We start from the raw sequence: 26589 nt of genomic DNA on the forward strand, positions 1-26589 counted from the left end.
AGTGTGGCAGGATGGGAAAGAGAATGTTACTGTTGCAAGTCTGACCATCTTGAATATACAGTGTTCACAAAAATTGGGGGATATTAATGAAGCTTTTGGATAAAATTTAAAAAGTCACATTTTAAGGTGAACTTCATTTGGGCTTGTAAACTTTTGACTGTTCAATGTTTCAGTACTTTTTGCACAACTTGCTGCTCTTTAACATGGAGCTGAATGGCAAAACTGACAACAGGTGTTCAACCAAAACATGGTCACAGTGCATTTTCGGTTCATCCTGAAATTTCACCCAAAAAGCCAAATATTCCTAACTTTTGTTGAATACTCGAGTGTAGGTCATTTACTCTGGCCTTCTGACCAAATGTGGCATTTGTATCCTCAGTGGGACGGTGTGGGACCCATCCCGGGTTTCTCCAAGCCACCGACGGGTGCTGAGATGCTGTGGCATCCCACTGTTGTGAAGCCTTACTTGACACTACTCGCCGAGAGCTCCAATCCTTCCACTCTGGAGGGCGCTGCTGGCTCACTTCAGAATCTGTCGGCGGGCAACTGGAAGGTACACCTTTTGCGTCTACACACACTGAACACTTCATTAGGTACACCTGCACCATCCAAAGTGGGGTACACTACAGACATTACAATTTTTGACCGACCCCATACATGACCAGGAAAAAAGGTCTGCATGTGTGCTTTTACTGCTCTTAAGAGTGTGTAGTGGACCGTGAATCCCCGCAAATTCATGTTTTTCATCTTGAGCAGTTTGCAGCGTACATCCGTGCTGCAGTGCGGAAGGAGAAAGGCCTGCCCATTCTCGTGGAGCTGCTGCGGATGGATAATGACCGGGTGGTGTGTTCGGTGGCCACTGCACTGAGAAACATGGCACTGGACGTCCGGAACAAAGAACTCATAGGTAAGGGGCTCATACTGTCAGACAAACATTTGATTGAATGACCCATCTGAAAAAAAATATTTTTAATTCCTTTTTTGTGTTCTAAATGTCTCTCGGCTACACAAAAGCCTGAAAAAGAAGCACAGTGAGAGACGTGATTATTATTACAGCAGAATAGTGTTGAGATGTTTTGCAGCATCAAATTTTTCATACTATTAAAAAAGGCAAAAAAGACTATACAACATCAATAACAACAGTAAAACGTAACATTTTGCTGAAAGCTTGTAATGGTAAAAAGTAGCACCATCTGGTGAACAAATATAACAATTAATAATTGAAAAAAAAAAAAATAAAGTCTTAACTGGATTTCATTTGTTTGTTTTGGGGATGAAACAAATTGCATTTTAAAAATGGTTTTAACTGAATCTTTCTCACATAATCGTGATTCAATTAAAATGTATTACACCTAAGTTAATACAAATTGTACCTAAATACATTTTTGAAAATATACAGTTCTTAAAAGATTTAATGGGAATGTACTAAAAGTTAAAGTTAAATACAACAGAACTGTACTCACCAAATGTATGTTAATGGATAAATATTTTTTTTTGAAGCCACTAACATGATGCACAGTTTGAACATTTAATTAATTCTTCATATACCACTAGAGCCAGCCCACGTAGCACACTTTGAGAATCACCACTATAAGGGTTAAACTGAACAACACTAAAGTCATCAATGATTGAATGTAGTTGAGTTCACGATGCCGTATATGAAGTGACCTAAGTGAATATTCTTGCATTTGTAACCAACACACCATCCTGAGCATAAGGCCCTGTCACCACGTATTAGCGCCACGTCTCCCTCCTCCCTTTCAGGGAAATACGCCATGAGGGACCTGGTCAACCGCCTGCCCGGGGGAAACACCACCTTACTGTCGGACGAGACAGTGGCAGCCATCTGTTGCACCCTGCACGAGGTCACCAGCAGGAACATGGAGAACGCCAAAGCCCTGGCGGACACTGGCGGTATCGAGAAGCTGGTCAACATCACCAAGGGCAGAGGAGACAGGTACACCGCACCGTTTGTCACAACCTCAGATTGTAGCAGACACGATTTGTTGGATAACGTGTGCACACGCTCAAGTGAACTGCCAGAACACACAAACAGTAAGTATGCAACTTAGTATATCGGTGCCATCTGAGTTTGAATTAGAATATCTTACACTGAATGTTTTTTACCATCAAATTTCTAACACATTCACATGTGCAGCTATTGGAGTATAATGTGCCATCTGAGTTTGAACTTAAATTTAAGACATGGAATTCTTGACACAATTGTTTTGATGAAAAAGAAAATGTTAGAAAGTTGATGTTAAAACAATCATTGAATTTTTAACACTGAATTTTTTTTATAGTAAAAACATTTAACATCTTTAATTTGAATGTAAACTCAGATGGCACAGATATATCTTGTAGTATTTGTTTTTGCTATCTGTTTATGAATTGAATTTAAGACGATTATTTTTTTTACACTGAAATTTTGAAATTGTAATTAGAACTCAGAATCCTCCATATTTCTTCTGAGTATGGATTTGAATTTAAGATGTTGAAATTTTTTACACTGAATTTTGTGATGGTCAAAGAAAAATTAGGTTTTCTAAATTTGATGGTTAAAAAAAAAAAAAACCTGGGTGTTGGAAATTCAAATCCAAACTCGGAGGGCACAGATATAGCTTATGTTTGTGCCATCTGAGTTAGATTTGAATTTAATTTAATGAATCTTTTCCACTGAATTTTTGACCATTCATTTTTCATTGTAAAACAATTAAGTCTTTGAAATGTGATGGTTAAAAAAATAATTTATGACAAAAAAAAAATCAGTGTTAGAAATTCCAAATTCAAACTGAGATGGTGCATAAATACTTACAAATAGGCAGACAGACACACTACATTTCGCAGAAGTTGTTTTTGTGTGCATTCGGATCAAATGTCCCAGTGGAGCAAAAGCACATTTATTTCTAGCCTGCTTTAAATTCACTTGCTCCCAGCTTAAAAAAAAACCCAAAAAAAACACCTCTATTACTCAGTCACACTCAAAGTCACAGGTTGACTATACCTCCAAATTCTACCTCATATTATTTAATACAATACTCACAAAAATGTTAAGCGTATTTTGGTTTCAGGTAAAATGTCAGAATGAACCCAAAATGCAGTATAAACTTTACAGGTGAGCTTAATTTGGCCTTGTGTTAACTTTTGAATGTTTAACTGTTCAATATTTCAGTACTTTTTGCACAATTTTCTGTTCTCTAACAAGGAGCGGAACGGCAAAATTCACAAGAAGGTTTGATCCATGAAATTTTCCAAGGACTTCTACTTCTATGCCTTTCTGTGACTCTTCCAGTCTCGCTTTATCGACCTGCTAATGACAGTGTGACAAAATAAGTTCCCCTGTAAAAATTATTGTTCATTTTAGGTTCATCCTGAAAATTAACCCAAATTTCAATAACCTTTTATGATTAATGAATCAGTGATTTTTATGTATGTGTCGCAGGTTTTCTTTAAAAGTGGTCAAGGCGTCCGCTCAGGTACTGAACACGCTGTGGCAGTACAGAGATCTACGCGCCATATATAAGAAAGTAAGAACCTGTTTCATATTCATTGTTTGACTTCTGTGTCACCGGCAGTGTAGTGGTTCACTCACCTTACTTTGGTGCAGTAGGGGAGGGGTTTACTTTCCACTCAGTGACGGTGTGAATGTGACAAAATCATAAATAAAAAAATATATTAATGATTTCATTGTATATAAATACACTAATAATATAAAATAGAATGTAAAAAAAAAAAACCATAAGTAACTCAATAAATGTTGGAATAGTTTTGTTTATTTAGGGTGTAACTAATCAACAAGATCATTTTCATCGATGCTGAGCAAACATGTACCTAAAGTAAAATGTCCTCCCTTTGTGTTTCCTAACAGGATGGATGGACCCAAAACCATTTCCTCACTCCGGTATCCACACTTGAGAGGGACAGATTCAAGTCGCAGCCCACTCTCCCCACCAATAGTATTCAGATGTCCCCCCTCAACCATCCCGGTAGGCTCTGTTACTTTTGGCACTGACCTCGGCAGTGGAATATTCCCCTCATGCGTGTCTTTTACTTTTGTAGCTGCCAGTGCTATGTCATCTCCTGCCAATCGAGATCACACGCTGAGAGATTATCAGAGAGCGCAGTCAACTATGCAGTTTTATAACTACCAAGTGGACAACAGTATTCACAAAAACCAGTATACAGGTACTGCACAGTGTAACTATGCTATATTTGTATATTTATTTATACCTCTGGTTTATTGCAATTTTTTTCTCATCATTTTAATTTTTTACAGTACATTGAACTGTTGACAGTCGCGGAGATATGTATAGAGTCCTGCCGCAAATAATGAAAAATAATAAATTGATAATAAAAATAAAATAATTGATTCCTACCAAAAGGTTTATTTCCTGTAGATGTCACAAAATTACTACTTTTGTTTAAATAAAACCCCTCTTCTCAAGTCAACTTACATTAGTTCCGTGGCCCCACAAACCCACAAGATGATGACGGCAAAGCGCTACCTGTGTGTAAATGAAACTCCTGAACTAACTTCAACAGAGTTCCCTGGCACCAATAATCCACAAGATGGGAGCAGAGCAATACTGCACTTTTGTCTCAATGAAGCTCATCAAATCACTTCAGCATAGTTCCTTGGCACCAAGATGCCACAATATTGCAGCAAAGCACTTCTTCTGTCTAAATGAAGCTCCTCAACTCACTTCAACATAGTTCCTTCTCACCAAGATGCCACAAGATGGTGCCAAAGCACTGCTTTTGTTTAATGAAGCGCCTCAACTAATTACAACAGTTACTTCGCACCAAGATGCCACAAGAAGGCCGCAATACACTACTTTTGTCTAAATTAAACTCTTCAAATCACGTCAACATAGTTCCTTGGCATCACAAATCTACAAGTTGGCTGCAAAGCACTACTTTTGTTTAAATGTAGCTCCTCAGCTCATTTCAACAAAGTTACTCAGCACTAAGAATCAACTAGATGGCAGCAAAGCATAACTTTTGTGTAAATGTAGCTCCTCAACTATTTTCAACATAGTTCCTTGGCACCAAGAATCCACAAGATGGAAGCAAAGCACTACATTTGTCTAAATGAAGCTCTCAACTCACTTCAGTACAGTTCAGATTTCAGAACAAAAGATGAATATGAGACAAAAGTTCAGAATTCCAGCTTTTATTTCATGGTATTTACATCTAGATGTGTTGAACAACTTAGGACAGAGGACCTTTTGTTTGAAGCCACCCACTTTTGAAGTGAGCAAATGTATTGGAACAGACATTATTAAATTAACTTAAAGTGAATTACGTTTAATATTTGGTTGCATAACCCTTACTTGCAATAACTGTATCAAGCCTGCGAGCCATTGACTTTACCAGACTGTTGTATTCTTCATTTGAAATGCTTTTCCGGCCCTTTACTGCAGCCTCTTTCAGTTGTTGTTTGTTTCTGGGGGTTTCTCCCTTCAGTCTCCTCTTCAGGAATAAAACACATGCTCTATTGGGTTAAGGGCCGGTGATTGACTTAACCAGTCTAAGACCTTCCACTTTTCCCCCCTGATTATGTCCTTTGTTGTGTTGGCAGTGTGTTTTGGGTTATTGTCTTGTTGCATGATGAAGCTCCTCCCGATTAGTTTGGATGCATTTTTCTGTAAATTGTCAGACAAAATTGTTTTATAGACTTCGGAATTCATTCTGCTGCTACCATCCTGAGTTACATCATCAGTAAAGACTAGCGAGCCCGTTCCAGAAGTAGCCATGCAAGCCCAAGCCATGACATTACCTCCACCATGCTTCACGAAGAGCTTGTGCGTTTTGGATAATAAGCAGATCATTTCTTTATCCATACTTTGGCCTTTCCATCACTTTGGTTGAGGTTAATCTTGGTCTCATCAGTCCATATAACTTTGTTCCAAAACTTTTGTGCCTCTGTACTACTTTGGAAATCCAATCTGGCCTTCCATTTTTATTTATTCATTTTGCTGATGAGTGGTTTACATCTTGTGGTGGCCTGTATATTTCTTGGCTTGAAGTCTTCTTCGTCAGTGGATTGTGATACCTTCACCCCTGCCCTGTGGAGCTAGGCAGTGATGTCACTGACCGTTGTCTTTGGGTGTTTTTTCCACAGCTCTTACAATGTTTCTGTCATCAACTGCAGTTGATACCCTTGGCCGACCTGTTCGATGTCTGTAGCTCTCAGTATACCAGTAGTTTCTTTTTCAGGACATTCCAAATTGTTGTATTGGCTATGTCCAACGTTTGTGCAATAGCTTTTCCCCCTCTTCTCTCAACTTCAAAATGGTTTGCTTTTTTTTTTTTTATAGACAGTTCTTCGGACTTCCTTTGCTTAACAGCAAAGGCAGTTTTCACAGGTGAACCCCAAAGTAAAAAACAAGCACTATCTAATGTTTAATCATGCAATCTAAAAGGCAACACCTGAGTAACTAGGAACACCCATTAGTCACATGTTCCAATACTTTTGCTCACCTGAAAAGTGGGTGGCTTCAAACAAAAGGTGCTCTGTCCTGAGTTGTTTAACACATCTAGATGCATATATAATGACATAAAAGCTGAAATAAAAACTTTTGATCTGAAACCCAAATGTCTTCAGTACACAACAAAAACAAAGGAATTGCTGTTCCAATACTTTTGGAGGGGACTGTCTCTGTCTGTCTTATACTGCCCCCATATGGGCAAGGTTGGGATACCAGAAGAAGCAGTATTCAATTGATGCAAAGTGACAAACAATGTTTCAATTCTTTTTAACTCTACTTAATCATGTAATTTCTGTATGTTTTTAAAAAGTACAATATTATGGATGGCTATTTTTGTTGTGTTTTGGGGGAGGCTGGAACAGATTAATGGCATTTCCATTTGGAGTTATGAGGATGGTCACGGAACAGATTAAACTCCTATCTCAAGGCACCACTGTATATCAGAATCATCTTTATTTGCCAAGTATGTCCAAAAAACACACAAGGAAGTTGGAGCCACTCTAGTACGACAACAGAGAACACTTTGAGACATAAAGACATTGACAAAAAACAGTCACTGAGCAATAAAGGGTTAATAGTTATCTGGTAATGCCGGTACATTTTTTTTCATATCCCAAAAATGTTTGTTTTGAGAGTAGCCTGATTTGTGCATATGCTTTCCTTTTACGTGGATTCCTAGTGGTTGTTCCCAGATATGTCAATATGGCTCCTGTTGTGGATTCCTTTCCCCTTAGCGTCTTCTAGTTTGCCTCACATCTGGCCCTCTGACAGTTTAGCACGCAGGACTTGAAAGCTGCAAAGCACTCAAGTGGACCCGCTAGTCCATACCAGACCACACAATGGTGTTATTATTACGAGTGGGGGCGGGGGGGTGTTGAGTGGGTATGCCAGACGGACAACTCTTGCTTGCCCACACTGCTGGCAGGAGAGCGGGAGGGCAGAGTAAACAAAACAAAACAAAAAGAGCACTAGGGGCAATGGGAGTTTGAGGATTCCAGTGGCGAGACGGCGTGCCATCGTAAATCCCGATCCCCGTGGGCTGTGCAAACAAGTGGAAAGGAGCAGTCCGGCGCTATGATTTCCCCTTTGAGCACATAGCTTGTCTTGATCCTTTCCTCTGTGGAGATGTGCATTCCATTTCCGCTTTAATGAAAGTGTTCAAAAGGTTTGTACTTTGATTGCAGGGTCTGGAAAGCATTCTCCGTATTACTACCCGTCACCCACACGGGAGGAACCCAGAAGAACACAGGTGAATTCAATGCATTTATTTTCACTACAATGGGCAACTCAGCATGTAGTATGCTTGCCTATCTAGAATTTTGACTTCATTCTTGTAATATTAGAATTTATTTTCTTCAAATATTCTGACTTTTTTATTGGAATAATTCATTTTCTTCTTCCTAATATTATGGCATTTTTGTATGCAATATTGAAGAAATCATTCTATTAGAACTTTATTCTTTAATATTTAGTTTTCTTTCTCCTAATATTAAATTTTTTGGGATATGTAAAAAAAAATGTAATATTTTATGTCATATTTTTTTCATTCAATATTTACATTTTACTCCTGTTACAACTTTTTACTTGTAATGTTAGGAATGAATTATCCTAATATTGCAACTTTTTTCTTGTAATATTAACATTGTTTGTCCTTCAAATATCATGAGGTTTTTTTTTTATGTTTACTTTCTGCTAATTTTATAACTTTTTACTTGGTGTTAAAAAATAATTCTCCTTATATTACTTTTTCTTGTAATGTTTACATTTTCTTCTAATTTTGCGACTTTTTTCTTGTAATATTGATTTTTTTCCCCTTCTAATATCATGACTTTTATATTTACATTTTTTACTCTTAATATTGAAAATGTTCTTCTAATATTAAAACATTTTCCTTGTAAAATGAAAAAGACATCTCCAATAACAGTCGAAAAAAAATCTCATTTCTCGTTATGTTACATTTTTTTCCGCTTCAAATTTTAGAACTTTTTTTCTTGTTATATTGAAACTGTTCTCCTAGAATTACAACTTTTTAGTTGTAATATTAAAAAGAGTTCTCCTAATACTATGCTTTTTATCTTGTCATATTAATAAACATTGTCCTATCATAAGTTCTCCTCTTAATTTTGACTTTTGTTTTCTTTTTTCCACCTAATCTTACAACTTTTTTACTTTTTACAATATTTAAAAAAAATCTAATATTACAAGTTAGGACTGTTTGCCTTGGAGGATGTACCAAGCGACATTCAATTTATTGTTTATTGTTTTCAAAGTCAGAGAAAGATGAGACCTACTTTTTTGCATGATGAATTAATTATTAAGTTAATTGAAATATGATGCTATTGACTATTACATTTGTTGTGTTTCTCTTGAGGCCTGTGAGGCATCCATCATAAAAGTGTAGGAAACCAACCTTGGAAATCAATGTTTTGCCTTTGGTGCTGTCTGATTGTTTGAGCGTAGACAGGCATACTGCAAAAAGAGACTTGATGTGTATTCACTGCGAATAAAAGGCGGCTCTGGCAGAGGCCGCGGCGTGTCAGCTATTGTGCGAACCAGAGTGAACGTGACTGTTGTGATTGGGATGGTTCGGGTCAGCCTCAGACACCTCTCACTGTGTCACACAATGACTGCTTCAACACAGAAGAACTCGGTTGCTACTGACAAATAAGTTTGGTATGGTTACACAAAGTACAAATTAAGAAAACTCATCATCTAAGGCCGTACTAAGTAGCAGGGAAAAGTACACAAATAAAAACAACATGAATAAACAAAAGAGTTATTTACAAGTTGGGGAAAATAGTATACCGTTTTAGTCGTGAGAAAATTTTATTTTCTTACATTATTGTTTTTGATATCAAATCATAAAATTTTTAATCCATTCATGCAAAGGTTCATCTTAATTCTCACAAATTGTAATTTTCTTGTGATATTCTCACTCGTCTATATAAATCACCACTTCAATCATACAAAAATTAAGACTATTCTTAAAAAAATATTTTCCCTTCATATTTTTTTCTGTAATACTAGGTTTTTTTTATTCTCAAACTTATGATTTTATTCATAATATTAAAAAATATTATGACTTTCGGCCAGGCTTCTGCTAGAAAGCACACAAAAACAAATGTCAGGAAAAGCCTACTGGAACATCTGATCTTTATTTTGGGTTAATCAAAGGAGTTTCAAATGGTGGCGGTTGCATGCCTACTCCCATTTAAGTTTGAATGTGATGTGTTTGAACACAGACACATCCCCACTTATTAGAGGGTGTGCACACTTATGCAACCACATTATCTCAGTTGTTTGTGAAATGTTAATTCCCTTTCATCTCTAACATGGCCTGCGCATGTCTTCCTCTCAGCCTTTGTACTATGCCGACGACCCAAGCAGGAAGACGTACGATCCGTACAGGATGTACGCGCAGCATCCGCACGGCTACGATGACGCCTACACGGACGAGGTGATCACGTACGCGCCCGCCGTCGACTACGGCGGCCAGCTGCACACGCTCAAGGCCGCCAACAACTACGTGGACATTTATGCCAGCACGCGGAGGCCCTCTTACCGGGCCGAGCAGTACCCCGGATCCCCCGACTCGTGGGTCTGAAACTCAACGATCAACCATGAACTTGGCTTTAAAAATACTGTGTGTGTGTGTGTGTGTGTGTGTGTATGTATGTGTGTGTATGTATGTGTGTGTGTGTGTGTGTGCGTGTGTTTGTTTGTGTGTATAGCATCTACACACCCCTGTTCAAGTACCAAATTTTATATAAAAAATATAAAAAATTTGACCAACTGAAATCTTTTTTTTTTTTAATCCACCATTGTGACCGATAACCTGTTAAAGTCAACTGAAAAAAAGGTGTATATTTTAAAGAGGGAAAGTAAGTATAAACAACTGAGATTATGTGGTTGCACAAGTGTGCACCCCCTCTTATAACTGGGGATGTGGCTGAAAAACCATGGCTTGGCCTGTAAGATGTAACTACAAAAATGGCAGAAAAAAAGCTTACTAAAACATCTGAACTTTATATGGGGTTATACTGAAGCACTTTAAAGGGTGGCAGGTGTATGCTGACTCAGATTTAACATGAGTTTGAAAGTGATTGGTTAATTCAGAACACAGCCCAGCCGACAGCACAGCCCAGTTATGATGGTGTGTACACCTGTGCAACCACAGTTTTTTTTTATTTCTGCTCTCGAAAATATTATTTTTTAATTAGTTTTAATGAGCTGTACAGGTTATAGTTTACATCAATGTAGAAGAAAGTTAAGTAAAATTATCTTGGTCTTATTTGTATTTTATTTTTTGCGCAAAAAAAACTGGCATTTGAACAGGGGTGTGTAGACTTTTATACGCACTGGACGTATGTAGGGGAGAGAGAGCAGAGGGAATCATGGAATGTGTGCCAATAGAAGGGAAATAGTTAAAGTAGTTCAGAGGGGTACACACACAGCGATTTTTAACGTCTTAATGGAGTTTTCAATTTGTGAGGGACCCCACAAATGACGACCAAAAAAATTGGAAAGTGGGGTCTTAGTGCTCTTATTGTGGGTGGTGTGGTGATATACTAGATAAGTGCTCTCCAACCACCGGTGGGACATTTGGTACAATACGCAGTAGACTGGACCGACTCGTTTAAGAGAAACAAGCTTCCGCTAATTACAACAAATACAATTAGTGTGATGTTGCGCTGTATTTTTAACAAATATTCCGTCAAAATATTGCTTTACGCGAACTCAGTCCATGGTGCAAACAAAATGTTGGGGAGCACTGCACTAGATGGCCAAAACAGCACACCACACACAACGACATATTTGTGATCATAAATATTGAACAGGTCTAAACCTTTTGTAAGCCTAATAGTGTAATAAATCTTTTTTTGTTGTTGTTGTTTTTGGAAAACAAGAAAAACAAATTCGCAAACAACAAGAGTCCAGTTGTTTTAAATACCACCTTTGCCGATCACCAAGCAATTTTTTATTGATAACGTGACGGTAAGTAAGTAAGTAATTATGCTATCAGGCTAACGGTTTACAATTGTCGGCCTTGATCGTTTTCTGAGCAGATCAAGTCGGAAAAAATAATCTTAACACACCCAACACCAAAGGATAATGACTCCGGGTAATATTTTCGAGACATCCAACAATCAGGCCTTTGATGACTTTTATTGAAAGCAGTGGAAAAATGCTCAAATTCATCCAAACGTATGTGTGTGTACCCCGATTTAGAGACAAAAAAATCATGTGGGGGGACAAAACTGGACATGATTGACAGTCCTGCTTTGTTTTAGATGTTAGATTTGATTTTTTTATTTTTTATTTTTACAACTTGTCATAGCGCAGTGAGGGGCGTGAGTCATGTTATGCGAGGATTTGCGGGAAGAGTCAAGATGGAGGTTGTTTGTGTATGTGCCGAAGCCAACATGGACGGGGGGGGGGGAAAAAGATGTACAAAAGGATGAAAGTGTTAGCTGTACTTCCTGTTGTAACGATGTTGTGGTTTCTTGTAAATACAGTACACGTGGCCTGGTTTACACTCGTCTGCACTGCTATAAAAATCATGAACTTGTGCCATATTAAAGCTCTAGAGATATATATAAATATGAAGTATGTGGAGACAACTGGCATAAATACATAATACAAACATGATATGATAATAAAAAACAGTTTTGTTTTTTACACCCTGTTGCCACTTTTTCTGAACGTCATTTTAACATCATAGTTATTGCAAAAATATTGTCAGAATCCAGTATTTATTACTGAATACATAAACATGCCAAGCAGTAAGAAGATGAACGTGAAAAGATTCAACAGTTGAAACAGAATTTACAACCATGTTCTAATAACACTGGGTATATTCCAGTTTACACACAGTGCTGTGAAAAACTATTTGCCCCCTTCTCAAATTCCTATTTTTACATAGCTTCCCCACACAAATACTTTTTCATGGCGCTTTATACAATATACAAAATATTTTGAGTACCACTCAGGTGAAAGGAAAATTATTTGTATGCACCCATAAAACATTTGTAAAATTGTTCAAATATTTTTTGTCTGATTAAAGAGATATATATACAAATATATATAACATTTAAAAAAAAATCCAAAATCAATCGGGGAAAAAAGCATGATTATCTTGTCGCCGATTGATTGTCATCAGATTGCTGGGCTGTGCCTAATGAAGTGGCCGGCTAGTTTGTCCCTTATTTGGACCTAACAGGAAGTTCACAGGTGTCCCTGGTTGAGCTAACGAGCTGACGTCACTTTAGGGCCCCAGCTAGTAGGGGGTGTGGCATTAGGTGTGACGTCATCTCCAGTTTAACATATAAAATGTGAGCTGAGCGAGCAGAGAGAGGGTCGAGAGCCTTGGAGTTTTCCCTTCAAACAAAGCTAAAAGATGGTTCAACATGGCAGCAAAAGCAGTCCTAAAGACGGGCGTCTGCTTAAAGCTGGACACCTTCCTGCCGGTAAAACACCGTTTTTGGTACTTCAGCTGTCCGAATTTGGGTTGTTTTGGTCGTTTTTCGACCCAGTTCGAGGCACCAAGTTCAGTACTTGTGTTCAGTTGGCTTAAAACGTCATTTAATGGGGTTCTTGTGTAACCTAGTCTGCTTTTTTATTTTTTTTAATTCTCTTTTCAAACTTGCTTCTTATTAGTTTAAAGTTTCCCCAATTTGTTTTATGCGTCTCAGTCTGTCAGTGTTATCCTTTTTGGTCCGTGTTCATTAAATAAGACAAATACTATTTGCTTGTACTGTGTACATGTTTGATGCAGAGCAGTGATTCGGTTTGAATTTGGAGGTGCGTGCGATTTTATTTTTTTTCGGGGGAGGGGGTTCGTTTATGATTTGGGCTTTTGTAATTCTGCCTAGCAACAACGTATCCGCGCGAACGTGTGACGTCACTATGGAAAAAAAGACTGGGGGGGTCCAGGACATTTCATATTTGTAAACAATTGTTGTTAGGATACTTTCTGGTGGCAGAAAATACGTTTGCTACTGCTGAGGTGAACTTGAACAATGATTAAAAACCTGTTGTTTTTTGGGGGGTTTCATCCTTCCCCAAGTCTGGGCCTGAACTTTTTCTCTCTGTTTATGATAAACTGCTGAAAATTGCATCAGTGACTGCGGCTCTTCTTTCCCTTATGAATGGCTATTCGAGTTGATGTTAAGTTTTAAAAACTCATACATTGGTTGCTTTTGGGCTCCTCTGTTTGCTGCTGAGCTCTGTTCAGACAGGTGACTTGTGTTACACCGCATTGTTTACCTACAACATTGCAGTAGTAAATTTGTAATTGTATGAAAACACTTCGAGACTACAATGAGAAATCTGAGCACAATGTAGCTCTGTAAACTTCAGTAATATTAGAGGTTCATTGCAGAGGATAAAGAATATGTGCCTGTGAGTAGGGTTGCAAGTGATATTTTAATCTTTTCTTTTTTTAAATTTAAAACAAAAAACTAATTTCCAACCCTTTATGGAAAAAAAACTGGACATTATATCAAGTTGACTGTGCAACAAATGCACAAATTACTTTCAATGAAGTTGGGATGTTGTGTTAAACAAATAAAAACTGAATACAATGATTTACAAATCATGTTTGACCTATATTTAATTGAATACACTACAAAGACAAGATATTTAATGTTCAAATTGGTAAACTTTGTTATTAGCAAATGATCATTAACTTAGAATTTTATGGCTGCAGCACATTGCAAAAAAGCTGGGACAGGTGGCAAAAAAGACTGAGGAATGCTCATCAAACACCTGTTTGGAACATCCCACAGGTGGGTGCCATGATTGGGTGTAAAAGGAGCTTCCCTGAATTGCTCAGTTATTCACAAGCAAAGATGGGGCGAGGTTCACCTCTTTGCGAACAAGTGTGTGGGGAAAATAGTCGAACAGTTTAAGGACAATGTTCCTCAATGTAGAATTGCAAGGAATTTAGGGATTTCATCAGCTACGGTCCATAATATCATCAAAAGGTTCAGAGAATCTGGAGAAATCCCTGCATGCAAGCGGCAAGGCCGAAAACCAACATTGAATGCCCGTGACCTTCTCCCTCTTACATCAACGTATAAAGGATATCACCACATGAGATCAGGAACACTTCAGAAAACCAATGTCAGTAAATGCAGTTCAGCGCTACATCAAGTGCAACATGAAACTATGCAAAGCAAAAGCCATTTATCAACAACACTCTGAAACGCCGCCAACTTCTCTGGGCCTGAGCTCATCTAAGCTGGACTGATAGTGTTCTGTGGTCCAACGAGTCCACCTTTCAAATTGTTTTTGTTCTCCTGGCCAAAGAGGAAAGTTCAAAAGCCAGCATCTGTGATGGTATGGGGCTGTGTTACTTACAATGGCATGGTAACTTACACATCTGTGAAGGCACCATTAATGCTGAAAGATCCATACAGGTTTTGGAGAAACATATGCTGCCATCCAAGCAACGTCTTTTTCATGGACCCCCCTGCTTATTTCAGCAAGACAATGCCAAACCACATCCTGCACGTTACAACAGTGTGGCTTTGTAGTAAGAGTGCGGGTACTTGACTGGGGTGCCCGCAGTCCAGACCTGTCTCCCATTAAAAATGTGTGGCGCATTTATGAAGTGTAAAATTTTAGACAAAAGTTAAAACATCAATGACCTCTAGGAGGCATTGGCCACTGACAAGTTTGGGTCAAATCAACATTACAACATGACAGAAATAATGGGTGCTAACTTACTGTAATTAAATTACTTGATTGCGATTAAATTGCTTTAACAAATACTTTTACTCTAACTTTCTCACTGTCCCAGCTATATGGACTGGTGTTGTCCAGAGTTTGCATCAGTTTGGCTTTTCCCTCAACACCCCACCCTTGAGGTTTTTTTTTTTATTTTATTTTTTTTATTATTATTAACTAACATGATTGAAAAAACGTTATTGGCTGTCAGAGTTGCAGTACTACACCACAAGCCTAAAAATAAACTAGCTTTTGGATTCATACATGACGGTGATGTGGAGTAAATGTCTTGCATAGCCGATCGGCGATTTATGACATGAAAGCCGATCAGCACAAAATGCTAATTATCAGCTGATACCGATCAGGTTGGTGTAAAGTCTAGTTGTCTTAATTGTTGCATCTCTACCTGTGACTATTGGTATTACAGTATCACTACATGTGTTGCTGCGCCCTGTATTCAAATGTTACTTAAAGGGTTATAAAGACTGCTACATCGATTCTAAGTTCTATGGCCTTTTGCATTGTGTGTTAGTCAGGAGCTAGCAACTTGTGTAAGTTGTTTGGTTAGATAATGTAAATTTTTGTTTTTACGTTAACCTTGCAAACTGCTAAAAGGAAGCACATCTTTCTTTTGTACGGGGGGAATATTCACAATCTGCTGCTTGTTTTGAAGATCGCTGCCACTATCTAACACTCTTAACTCAAATCTGTGATTTCCCCACTCGAGACAAATCTGCGCACAGGCTTGTGTTTTCTGGCCTTTTTAATATAAGCATTGTGTTGTTGACAGTGAAGGCTGGAGGTAAGCGAGTGGCCAAGAAAGGCTTGGAAGAAGCCAACACCCATGGGACTCTGGAGAAGGAGACCAAGAGGTCTGACAAACCCAGGTAGGTAATGTATGATTGCACTCAGACTTCATTAGGTACACCTGCACAATCTGAGCAATGCCCAAAAAAAACAAAATATCTGCCTTGGGCATTAATGTAGTATACAGTGATGTCGGAGGCAAATATCTTATTTAACAATTAAATGTTTTTTTTCTTGTCACTTTATACAATTGTGTTGAAGGAAAAGACATTTTGAAGGCTTAAATGTCTTGTACCTGTACAATCACTGACCACAATATTAGGTACACATCTGTTATTGTTGCCTCAGGCCTGTTTCCAGTGCCAACAGGATGCAACAAGTGGGTCTTCTGGCAGGGCCTCTTGACAAGGTAAATGCTTACTACATGAATGCATTTACACAGTGGCATAGTGCTTAGGGTGTCTGCCTCTCAGTCGAGGGGTTTGGGCTTTGAATATCAGCCTTCCTATATGGCGTTTGAATGTTTTCTCCTCCCATGTTCCCAAAACATATTAGACTCTAAATTGCCCATAGATGTGAATGGTACATGTAGTAGCCACTCTTAATTCATTTGAAATCTTAGTTGAGCCACGACTTTCCCGAGATGCACGTGAGCGTGAGGCACAGCAGAGTGCGACCCGCTGTGGAGAAGCCCCACTGCCCTCGGATCTTCTGCATCCAGCAGCCCAGGAAGTTCTGAAGCATGACGTGGTGATGTATTGTAGTGTGCTTATAGAGAGGTGGCTTCCTCCTTCAACTGTATACTCTCAAGGAGGGGGGGCTCTTTAAATACTAAAAGTGCTTGTGTGCTCGTCTTTGTTTAGCGGCTGTTCAACATGTTTAATGTGTGTAAAATGAGGATTCTGTTTAAAATGTTGAATCTTCAAGTTCGTCTTACTGCTTGGCATGTATGCATTCAATATAATAAATACTGGATTGACGTTTTGCAGTAACTATTAATGGCCGCTAGGTGGCGACAAATGACAAGTACAGGGAGTCCTGTTTTTCACAGATCATTCCAAGTGTGTTGTGTCTGGAGATGGCAAATGTATAATAGATAAGCAATACATTTTTTTTTTTTTTTTTTTTTTTTTTTTTTGCCGTTTAGGAGAGGTTCTGGCTGCTCAATATGTTAATGAAATTTAAGAAATGCTAAATTATAGAACGCTATCAGGTGCTGAGTATTTCCTTGCAAAAACCGACCAGTTTCCCCTCATGTGTCCATCAGGGGGAGTAGTTTGAGTTGATTTTAATGTCACTATGCAGTGTTCATTAAAACATTGTGCAGTTGTTTATTTCCTAGTGAACCTGGTATAATTTAAATGACTTTACCTTACTTCAGAATCACAACCAGCATCACAGAAATATAGTTTACTCTGAAGATTCCACTTTAGTGCCTGATAAAACTTGATTTTTGCATGTAGCCAATGCAACTACCTGTACAATATTTTCAGTTCTAGGATATTTTGAAATGGGATATCATTTCGTCAGTCCTCCATATGTGGACCATGCAGAGGGCTGAAATTAGTTTTTGCAAGAGGCCACTCATAAAAACAATACAAAAGCACAAATTATAAAACATATATTCAAACATGTTTTAGATGAAAGAGGAAGTCTGTAGTATCCTCTCACCAATGGATCAAAGATGTTGCGGTCACAGCCGCTGATTAGCAAATAAAGTGGATTTTAAAAAAAGAAATGCAAGACTGCTTCTTGAGAACACTACAATGACTAAACCATACTTTAATGAAAACAAACACATGTGATGTCAAGCCACATGATTCCCACAATGCAATGTGGATTTTTATTTTTTGTTGTTGTTGCAATAATTAACATCCTTATTGTTACATTAATTGTTGTTTCTCTGTATGTTACTAGTGGTTTGTTGTGTACCTTAACATTCACATGTAGTTTAATGAAACCGGGTCACGGCAACATTTGTTTGTCAGAGGTTTTTAAAAAAACAAAAACAAAGGCCATGGCCTGGTTTAGTTTAGCGACTGTTTGAACATCGAATACCGGTTCTTTTATTCTGGTCGAGGTGATTCTTCAATGATCAGGCCGGGTGAGATGTTTTAACAATTTATTCAAAAATACAGAGTCAAACAATAAGGTTGGTGAAGGTTCATCGCTGAGGTCTTCGACACGCAGCATGATCAGCTCCGGGCGGAAAAGACCCCGACATTTTTTCGTCAGTCTTTTATAGTCTTAAAGACTGCTTCCTGTCGTGACGTCTTGCAGTCTCGGACCAATCCTAGCTTATCTGGGTGTACATTCAGAAATTCAGTCTGACGCTCTCACCGTGCCCCGAGATTGCGGTACCCTGAGACGAGAGTGTTCCAGTTCCCATTTTTACGAAGATGACCAGTTCAGGGTGTGCCCCGCCTCTCTGCCAGACTCAGCTGGGATAGGCTCCAGCACGCCCGCGATCCTAGTGACGATGAGCAGTATGGAAAATCGATGGCTGTCATTGGCAGGGATACGTCAGGGTGTCCGCCATGTTGAATGTGTCAGTTATGCCTGTTTTTTTTTTCTCTCTCTCTGCCCACGATGCAGAAATCTAGATGTACAGACAGTATACGGTATGTAGTGTAGCACCAAATTCTGGACCCCCATGCATAAGCCTCCTGAAGGGACCCCACAGGGGTGTTCTTAAAACCATGAGATTTCATCAGTAATAATGTTCTTTTAACGTGGGTGAGTTTTTGTTTTTTTGGAGGAAAATGGACTACGATTACTCACGCATGCGCAGAAGGTACATGGTTGCGTTTGACATGCATTATTTTAATTTCATTTATGGAATAGTGTCTGTTCCCGTTTAAAAAGGAGGTTTGCTTTTGCTGCAGGATCACTGGTCCCTTTTATCAATTCAAGGGTCAACAACAGTACTTCTGATTGGCTATTTATTTTTAAATGTGGCACTTTGTGCTGTTTTCGGCAGCTGTCAGTACATTTGAATGACAAGTTCAAAGACACACTCTTTGCAACTTGTATGTTATGAAGCCACGTCGCCATCAACTGATCTCTTTGACGCCTTGCTCTCCCCCCACCTCTACAAAAGTGCGGTGTGCGTTTCACTGTGCATTCATGAAAAACACTGAATAGTTTGTTGCTTTTGTTGGAGTGCATCGTCCTTCCTTCTAAAAAGTTGAGCAGGTAAGGAATCCTGACCTTATTTAGTCAGAATTGTTTGTGTTTATTGTACGTCCACATAAGATAATGCAAAGTATTGCATTATTTTTAGCTTTGATGTAAAAGACAAGTTACTGATGTCAAGTGTATATTTGTATTTGAAAGCATCATCATTGATGATCGCTAACTTTGACACTTAGAGAAGTAATGCAAAAGACACGTCGTTGATAGTGTGTTTGTCTTTGCCAGTGTGCAGGCCTTACATGGTGATGACGTGGTGCCCCGTTTGGCCTTTGGGAGTGCTTTGCAGCATTGGATCAGCCAGTGACAGGAACCACTACTACACCGTGAGGGGTTCAAATGTCAAGCTGGCCTGTGAGTACTCATACTCTGGACACTCTCACAGTACACGGAGTTCATGTGGACTACTGTGTCTGCGGACAAAAAGGAGATTCTTTGATTTTTATGAAGGGATCTTGTATCCTGATAACTGCAAACATTGGAGAGGAGGGTCCACTTCCCATCACCTGATCCCCAAAATGCTGATACTTCCATCAATATCACAGATGTTAATCTCTCAGATTGAGAGAAGTAGCGGTGCTTTGTGAGGAAGTTACCCAAAGAGGACCTGACGATGACTGAGGCGTCCAGTCAGCCTCAGTGAGGCATTGACAGGGAATCTGCGGAAGACGATGGTGTGACGCTCAAATGCGAATCCTGTGTGGGCAATCTGCGGCATAAATGATAGCCTTGATCAATTTATAGGCATCCTCACAAATATCAGTGATTCATTAAAGCCACTGGTTAACAAATGCACTCGAGTCCTTGCCTCTTTCACATTGTTGAAATCAAATGTTGCTGGGCATTAATTGTCGTAAAAAAAAGAATTTACGCCGGATTTATTTTTTTTGGCGTACGCACCTTTTGTACATGAGGCCCCATGGCTTGCTTGTAGCAAAACTAACTTTGTAGATGTAAGTTTGGTGAGAAAGTAAAATATGTAAAAAGTATGTGAAAGAATCACTGAAATATGAATATTTACATTTAAAAATGAAATGCAAACCAAAATATTGGAATGTAGCTACGCATTTAAACTTTTTCAAATCAAGTACAGTACTTATTTTTTTACTTTTCATATACAGTACAGTTAATTTCAGTTTAGTTGTATAAAAATAATTTGGAATGTTACAGAAATATGAAGCGGCACAAAACAGATTTACCACAAGAAGTCGCTATAGCCTAATGTGCAGTCTAAGTCAGTCGGAATACATTTTAATCATTTCTACAGATTGTCCTCGTTGTTACGACGGAGTTCCATTACGGCGGCGACGTAACGCGAATATGTACATAAGTATGTCACTAACAAAAGCTAACGCGGTAGTAACGTTATGATTACAGTAAAAAAATAAAAGCATAAACACGCTTTCAGGCCATACATCTTACAATCCGTACACTGTCATTGTGTGACGTTCGTATCCTGAAAACATCGTCGAGAATGAATGAATCCCAATGGAAGTGAAGCATCAATTTATGATCGTACTGTGAGGCGTTCAATAAGCGGTAAGAGGGTGGCGGATGATCCGCCCACCCTTAAACGATGAGTCTCCCGCACAGATGACCTCATGCTGGGAAGGAGGAGGAGGAGTCCAGCCTGGGCAGTCGATTTACCTTGGTGCTGGATCAAGTGGGACCAGAGTTTGTTGGTGTCTGGAGTACTGTCAAGTACTGGTGGACGTCTTTTTTTTTTTTTTGAAGAAACGGAATATACTGTTGCATTCAGCAGGTAAGATGCATATTTAGTGTTTGGAGCTGCGACACAAATGCTAAAAGTAGCGAGTAGGTTAGTTTGTGGGGGAAATGTCGGGGCATGCCCGGCGGAGGTACCAGTGACCGGGAGTCTTACGTCCAACTTTTTTTTTTCTTCTTTAAAAAAAAATAATTTTCAAACTTAGTTGTTCTCTAAAATATCTTTTACAGGTCGAGATTAAGTATATTATCTTGGCGAACTCCTGTTGAATGAAACCTTTCGGTATTGCGTCCATGAACGCAACATCCAGCTCAAAGTGAAATAAGCTAACGTTAGCATGCGTATTTAGCTGTATAAATTGACTTTACAGCCTAGTTATTTGTTTTACCCTATGTTTTACAAAAAAGGTTTGGCCGGTTGTACGTGTGTGGTGATATAAAACGACACGTATTACTAAATATTAATTACACGAATATCGCAAATCAACAGGCACCTGATGTAAAACAAGTAACTCATGTTTTACAAATGTTACCAAACTTTTCATATTGGTAATTATTTCGAATAACGCTAGTATTGGAGATTAATGAGAGCAGGCACCTGATATAAAACAAGCTACTGGTGTGTTACCGACGATATCAAATGTATTTCACATTTTCAACTGTAGTCCTATGCCAGTTTGTTAAAGTGACAATGTATATATGTACGTAAATGTATATAAAGTCTTTCCAAGTTCCGAGGTCAACCACGATGAATAGATAGAATTTTAGAAATCTTATCTATCTTAACAAGGAAAAAGAAAATAAGATGTTGCATGTTGGAATGTGGTCATTTACAATATATTTATAGCCTCCAGTGATAATATAATGATTCATTCTAATACAGACAGTACGTAAAGCATGTGAAACCTTTGATATACATAAAAAGTTCAGTAAATGCAGTTATTACTCAGTAATACACGAAAATATTCTTCAAAATACTGCCTCTGCACCCCTTAATTTACTGTGTAGTTTGATGTTAAATGCTACCCTGTGATTAGAAGTTGTTAAACCACAATCTAACCCACATATTGGACTTAAAGCTATTATAAACAGTATTCAATTCCCACAGAGAGTCAGACTGGCTCCTGGTTGACATTGAGATACTCAGTCAGTATTATGTTTCCACTAGCACCATTTCGGAGCAATTTAACATTAAGGAATTATTCTAGTGCACTGCAATGCCAGCCTGATGCATCTTTACTTGCAACGAAGAAGTGGTATTAGAGAGAAGCACAAGGAGAGAGTGACTGCCTTCCAGTCTGAACACAGCCTGGTTCCCATGGTCCCTGGCCAGTTGGCACATAGCAGAAGCTGGCACCAGAGTGGCATTGTTAGGACTGTGGAAGAGACCTGATTGGAGCTAGTGACCTGACTGACAGCACATACTGGGCTCGTCATGATGGTGATGATGAAGAGGATGGGAAAAAGGTTATCACAGGAAAGACTGGTTTTAGAGAGTAGCTGGTTTATAGCACGGTAGACCAGGACATCCGAAATTGGTCAGTTTTTATTGCTATAAACTTTTTTTATTGACCATCAAGCACACACACAATTTCTTGGGAAGGGTCTTCTTGTAACTATAATTTATTTTTATATTTACAGGGGGTCCTTCAAAGTTACAAACCATGTCCAAAGTAAGAATACGTTGTCACGCAGCATAAGACAGTATGCTCAGTTACCGCTGTATTTACCGTTTTTTTCATTTGAGCTAGGGCTGAAACAATTAATCAAATAATTCAATTACAAAAAAAGATGAAAACAAATCTTTGCGGTGAACGTTTTTCCACATGCCCTAATGTGACTGCAGACTCACACACCACACTCCGTGTTCAAAATGAGTTGGCATGATGGCGGTGAGCCACGAGGAAGGAGTCCATAAAACAGATCATTTTAAAAGTTTGGGATCATTTCACACCTAAAAAAAAGAAAACAAAGTGCAAAGTGTCAACTGCAAAGCAGAACTGCTTAATGTACCACAACAGCACATCTACAATCGTCAACACGTTCATTGCTGTTAACTAATTTGATATAGCTTACTACCGCTAGTTAGAATGTGATCGTGTTCCCCCCACAAGTGGTCAAGGAGTGACACAGCCGTTGGTGTAAATTCAATGGCTTTATTGGACAAAGGGCAACAAAATATATATTTTGACATAGTGGCTTGTTTGCTGTAGTACTCAAGGGACTCCTACTGCTGGAAAAAAAATATCATTGTGTGTTTTAACATACAATACAAGCGGTACAAAATGGATGGATGAATGGATGTTTTAACATACTTGGCCAAAAAAGATGATTCTGAAAACAATCACTTACAGTAATAAGCACATTCACACAGACTGGCTATCAGTTAGCCAGTTAACAGCAAGTCACTAACCTAAGCTCACAGAAGCCAACTCTTCACTCTCATTCGCTGACACCCACATCACTCATCAGGCCAGGCCCTTTTAAAGCCATACATACTCATAGTCACAGATACTTCAGGGTAGAGCATGAGCATAGCGACCCCAAGTTGACAAAACTAAGACCTGTGTTTAATAATGCAAAATACATTTTTATGCAGTTACTTGATGGATCATTGGGATAATCTGTAGAATAATTGATTCTAAAAATATTTGATATCTGCAGCCCTAATGTACAGAGCTGTGCGATATGAACACAATTTTACATCTCGATAACCATATACATCCCGATATATTTTTCCTCAAATTCACATAAAATGAATGGAAATCTTCTGTACTCTTTTCTCAATTTATGTATAAAATACATGTGGACCACACAATTAAATGAATAAAAGAATAATATAAATAAAATAAAACACAATTCTCTAGTGGCCAAATAAATACCATTCAAAATATGTGGTAGTACAACCACTTTTCCAAGCAAACATTCAAGTACGCCTACCATTTGGACAGTAAAAGTATTACTAAGCAGGAGAAAAGTAACTACAGAATTCCCTAAGTAGCGTCAATGTAAATCTAAAGATCTAAACAATACAGGTTTACAGTATATCGTACGATAGATGCTTTATATTGTTATATCATCCAGCTCTAGTATTTTCTATGCATTTTATGCTTGCAATTTGTGTTTTTTGTGTTCAAATGCTAGATTTGCTTCCGTGAAGTGGGAAGTTTTGTGTGACTTAAGAGGCATATTTTTTATTTTGGCATTGTACGACTTTGGGTTTTTCAATTTACTTTGCACCGATACCTTTCTGTATATGAGTCTTGGAATACAGAAAAAGTGAAAAGGGCAATACAGGAGGAGCCATATCCCTGCGGTGGTTCATGTAATATTGCATCCTACTGGTGGAATCTCAAGGCGGCATCTCTCTGACGTTTTCCTGATCAAAAGATAGGTTGCGTTCAGCTGAGTGTATTAAAACAGATTTTGTTGTGCGACATACAGTGACAGCCATTACTGTGATTGTAGTGCCATGCTGTCTAATGTGATTAAATTATATGATTACCGCTAATGTCCAAATAAATGACCACTGTATTTAAGGTTGGAGGTGTTAGTTTGGGAAGGTTTCCACAGGCTGAGCTGAAGCACTTGTTAGTATATAATGTAAAGCTTGTGATTGTTTAGGATTTGAAGTTCTCCTGTGCTACAGCTGTTCCTGCTTTACATTTTTGAAAGGCCCCCCCCCCCGAGACAAAGACGAAGGGGGAGGAAAAGACGCACAGGTTCCGCTGAGGCCCACAAACCAAACTGCTGTCAACTTTTCGGAAATTTGCAAAGCTGCACTTTTAAGCCTAACAATAGATTCAATTCATTCACAATAGATCAACCCAGCTCAGTCTATAAGGACTTGGATTAACTGCTGATGGTGAAATTGATTGCTGAAGAGGTGCCAGTTTCTTTCTAAGCACTGCTGATGTGCCTTTGAACAAGGCAAAAAAAAATCCCGCTTTGGCAACTATAACAGCTTCCACTATTCTGGGAAGATTTTTTAAAATAATTTTTAGTGCATCTGTGGGATTTTTTTCCCATTCATCCAGAAGAATGTGTGAGAGCTGAGGTCACAGTCTCTGTTCTAGTTCATCCCTAAGGTGTTTGATGAGGTTGAGATCAGGGCTAAGTCACAGGCGTCTCCTACAAACATGCCATTTGGACCCTGTTTTTTGCCCTGGAGCACATTCATGCTGGAACACAAAAGTAACTTACCCAAACTATTCCCACCAAGTTGGAAAAGTACAGATGAATATTTAAGATTCACAGCATGTACTGCAGTCATTTTAACTTTTTACAAACCATACCAAAAATGCAGAACAAACTGACCCAATTGTTTTAAACTAGCGATGCACTGGTACCACTTTTTTTTATAAATTTTAAGATCGAGTATGAGTACAAGTTGAGGATCTGAAAAAAAAAATCAGCTAACTCTGCTAAGTTGACCACAAAAATTGGTCGATGCAAATATTTCTGCTTTGAGGCAATAAAAAATATTAATAAAATCATATTTGCGGTCACTGTCCATGTTTACCTCACGGATATTTATTGCAGACGGACACACTGTTGGACCACTGGAAAAGCGCTGCCAAAAACGACATTGGATCCTCTGTAAGTGATTTTAAGACACAATTAGATGTTTAAAGTGTACAGTACATATAACATGATTCATGATTGAGTTGAATGGTATTTTTTTTTTTATAGAAGTCCAGCCCTCATAAATGAGAATAAAATGCATTTTAATAGTAGGAAAAACAGTTTATTTTGAAAACAAAATTTTTGAGGGGGGCGTGGCGATTACTTGAGTGCTCGACAAAATAGCTATAGGATAATTGATTCTAAAAAGATTTGCTCGTGACTGCCCTAGTACAAGTACTTAAATTTGATGAAAATTTATTAATTTAACTAAATATTGTTAAAAAATACAACGTGAAATTTAACCTTTTAGAGTATCAACTTGTCATGATTGACATTTTAACATCCGATTGCAGGTTTTTACAACAGTCTTGCCACACATTTGACTGGAATGTAGCTTGTTACACAAGGTGTTTAAGTTATGTGTTGTCTCAGTCTGAACACTAGGGGGTACTACATAAAAGGATCAGATAAGAGATGAAGAAGAAATAAGATACGGATAAGAACGTAGAGTCAGTAAGAATATGGATGCCATGTGACCTCTGTGCGTTAACTGGTAAATAAAGTGAGTAAAGAGACATACAAGATCGCTTCTTGAGAATAACACGTTATAAAATGAAACAGTGACAGGACAACTGAAGTGATACTTTATTAAACAATCGCTTTTACTCAACGTGCCACGCCGCAGGTTCGTAATGGAAGAGCAAGCAGCTCAGCCATAGCCGTGCTGCACGAAGCCGAGCAGCGCGAAGCGGGCGACGGGGCTCGAAACTCTGTGCTTACTGGACGGCTCGAGGAGCAGCTGTCTCCGTGCCGTCCGAGCAGAGCATAATCTGCAGTCGGCTAAAAGTGTTGTCACCCGTGTTTAACGTTAATTATCTCCACAGAGCTGACACGGCTCCTACCCGGAAGGTACACGTCAGTCTGATGATGTGGTATTGGTTGTGTAGTGTTTTAGTGTATTACGAGTATGAGGAGTATGAGTACTGTGCAGAGTATATCCCTAGTATAAAATATAACC

General features: G+C 38.6%; 3 protein-coding genes across 17 annotated transcripts in view; all 3 read left to right on the forward strand.

The window, feature by feature from the left end:
* Positions 1–12172, forward strand: part of LOC133487245 (plakophilin-4-like) — a 103895-nt gene extending 91723 nt beyond the window's left edge. For all 9 annotated transcript variants that reach the window (XM_061793561.1, XM_061793559.1, XM_061793560.1 and 6 more), the window contains 8 exons: positions 380–553; positions 757–907; positions 1765–1957; positions 3443–3527; positions 3869–3986; positions 4060–4185; positions 7676–7740; positions 9850–12172. In XM_061793561.1, coding sequence (XP_061649545.1) covers positions 380–553; positions 757–907; positions 1765–1957; positions 3443–3527; positions 3869–3986; positions 4060–4185; positions 7676–7740; positions 9850–10095 — 1158 coding nt within the window. In that variant the 3' untranslated portion in view covers positions 10096–12172. The remainder of the gene's footprint in view (positions 1–379; positions 554–756; positions 908–1764; positions 1958–3442; positions 3528–3868; positions 3987–4059; positions 4186–7675; positions 7741–9849) is intronic.
* Positions 12173–12798: 626 nt separating this feature from the next.
* On the forward strand, positions 12799–17008 carry dap1b (death associated protein 1b). Of its 2 annotated transcripts, none has more exons than XM_061793569.1 (4): positions 12799–12958; positions 16012–16108; positions 16377–16437; positions 16651–17008. In XM_061793569.1, the coding sequence occupies exons 1-4, from the start codon at positions 12889–12891 to the stop codon at positions 16765–16767; spliced, it is 345 nt and encodes a 114-aa protein (XP_061649553.1). In that variant the 5' UTR covers positions 12799–12888; the 3' UTR covers positions 16768–17008. The 2 variants fall into 2 exon arrangements, with proteins under 2 accessions (XP_061649553.1, XP_061649554.1); XM_061793570.1 differs by having other exon boundaries at positions 12826–12958; positions 16017–16108.
* Positions 17009–20759: 3751 nt separating this feature from the next.
* tanc1b (tetratricopeptide repeat, ankyrin repeat and coiled-coil containing 1b) overlaps positions 20760–26589 on the forward strand; it is a 120518-nt gene continuing 114688 nt past the window's right edge. For 4 of the 6 annotated variants that reach the window (XM_061793065.1, XM_061793066.1, XM_061793071.1 and 1 more), the window contains exons 1-2: positions 20760–20982; positions 25488–25544. In XM_061793065.1, the coding sequence (XP_061649049.1) occupies positions 20775–20982; positions 25488–25544 (265 nt within the window). In that variant the 5' untranslated portion in view covers positions 20760–20774. The remainder of the gene's footprint in view (positions 20983–25487; positions 25545–26589) is intronic. The other 2 variants (XM_061793067.1, XM_061793068.1) reach the window with 1 other exon arrangement.

This window comes from Phyllopteryx taeniolatus, chromosome 12, assembly GCF_024500385.1.
Source record: "Phyllopteryx taeniolatus isolate TA_2022b chromosome 12, UOR_Ptae_1.2, whole genome shotgun sequence".
In the NCBI taxonomy this organism is placed as follows: domain Eukaryota; kingdom Metazoa; phylum Chordata; class Actinopteri; order Syngnathiformes; family Syngnathidae; genus Phyllopteryx; species Phyllopteryx taeniolatus.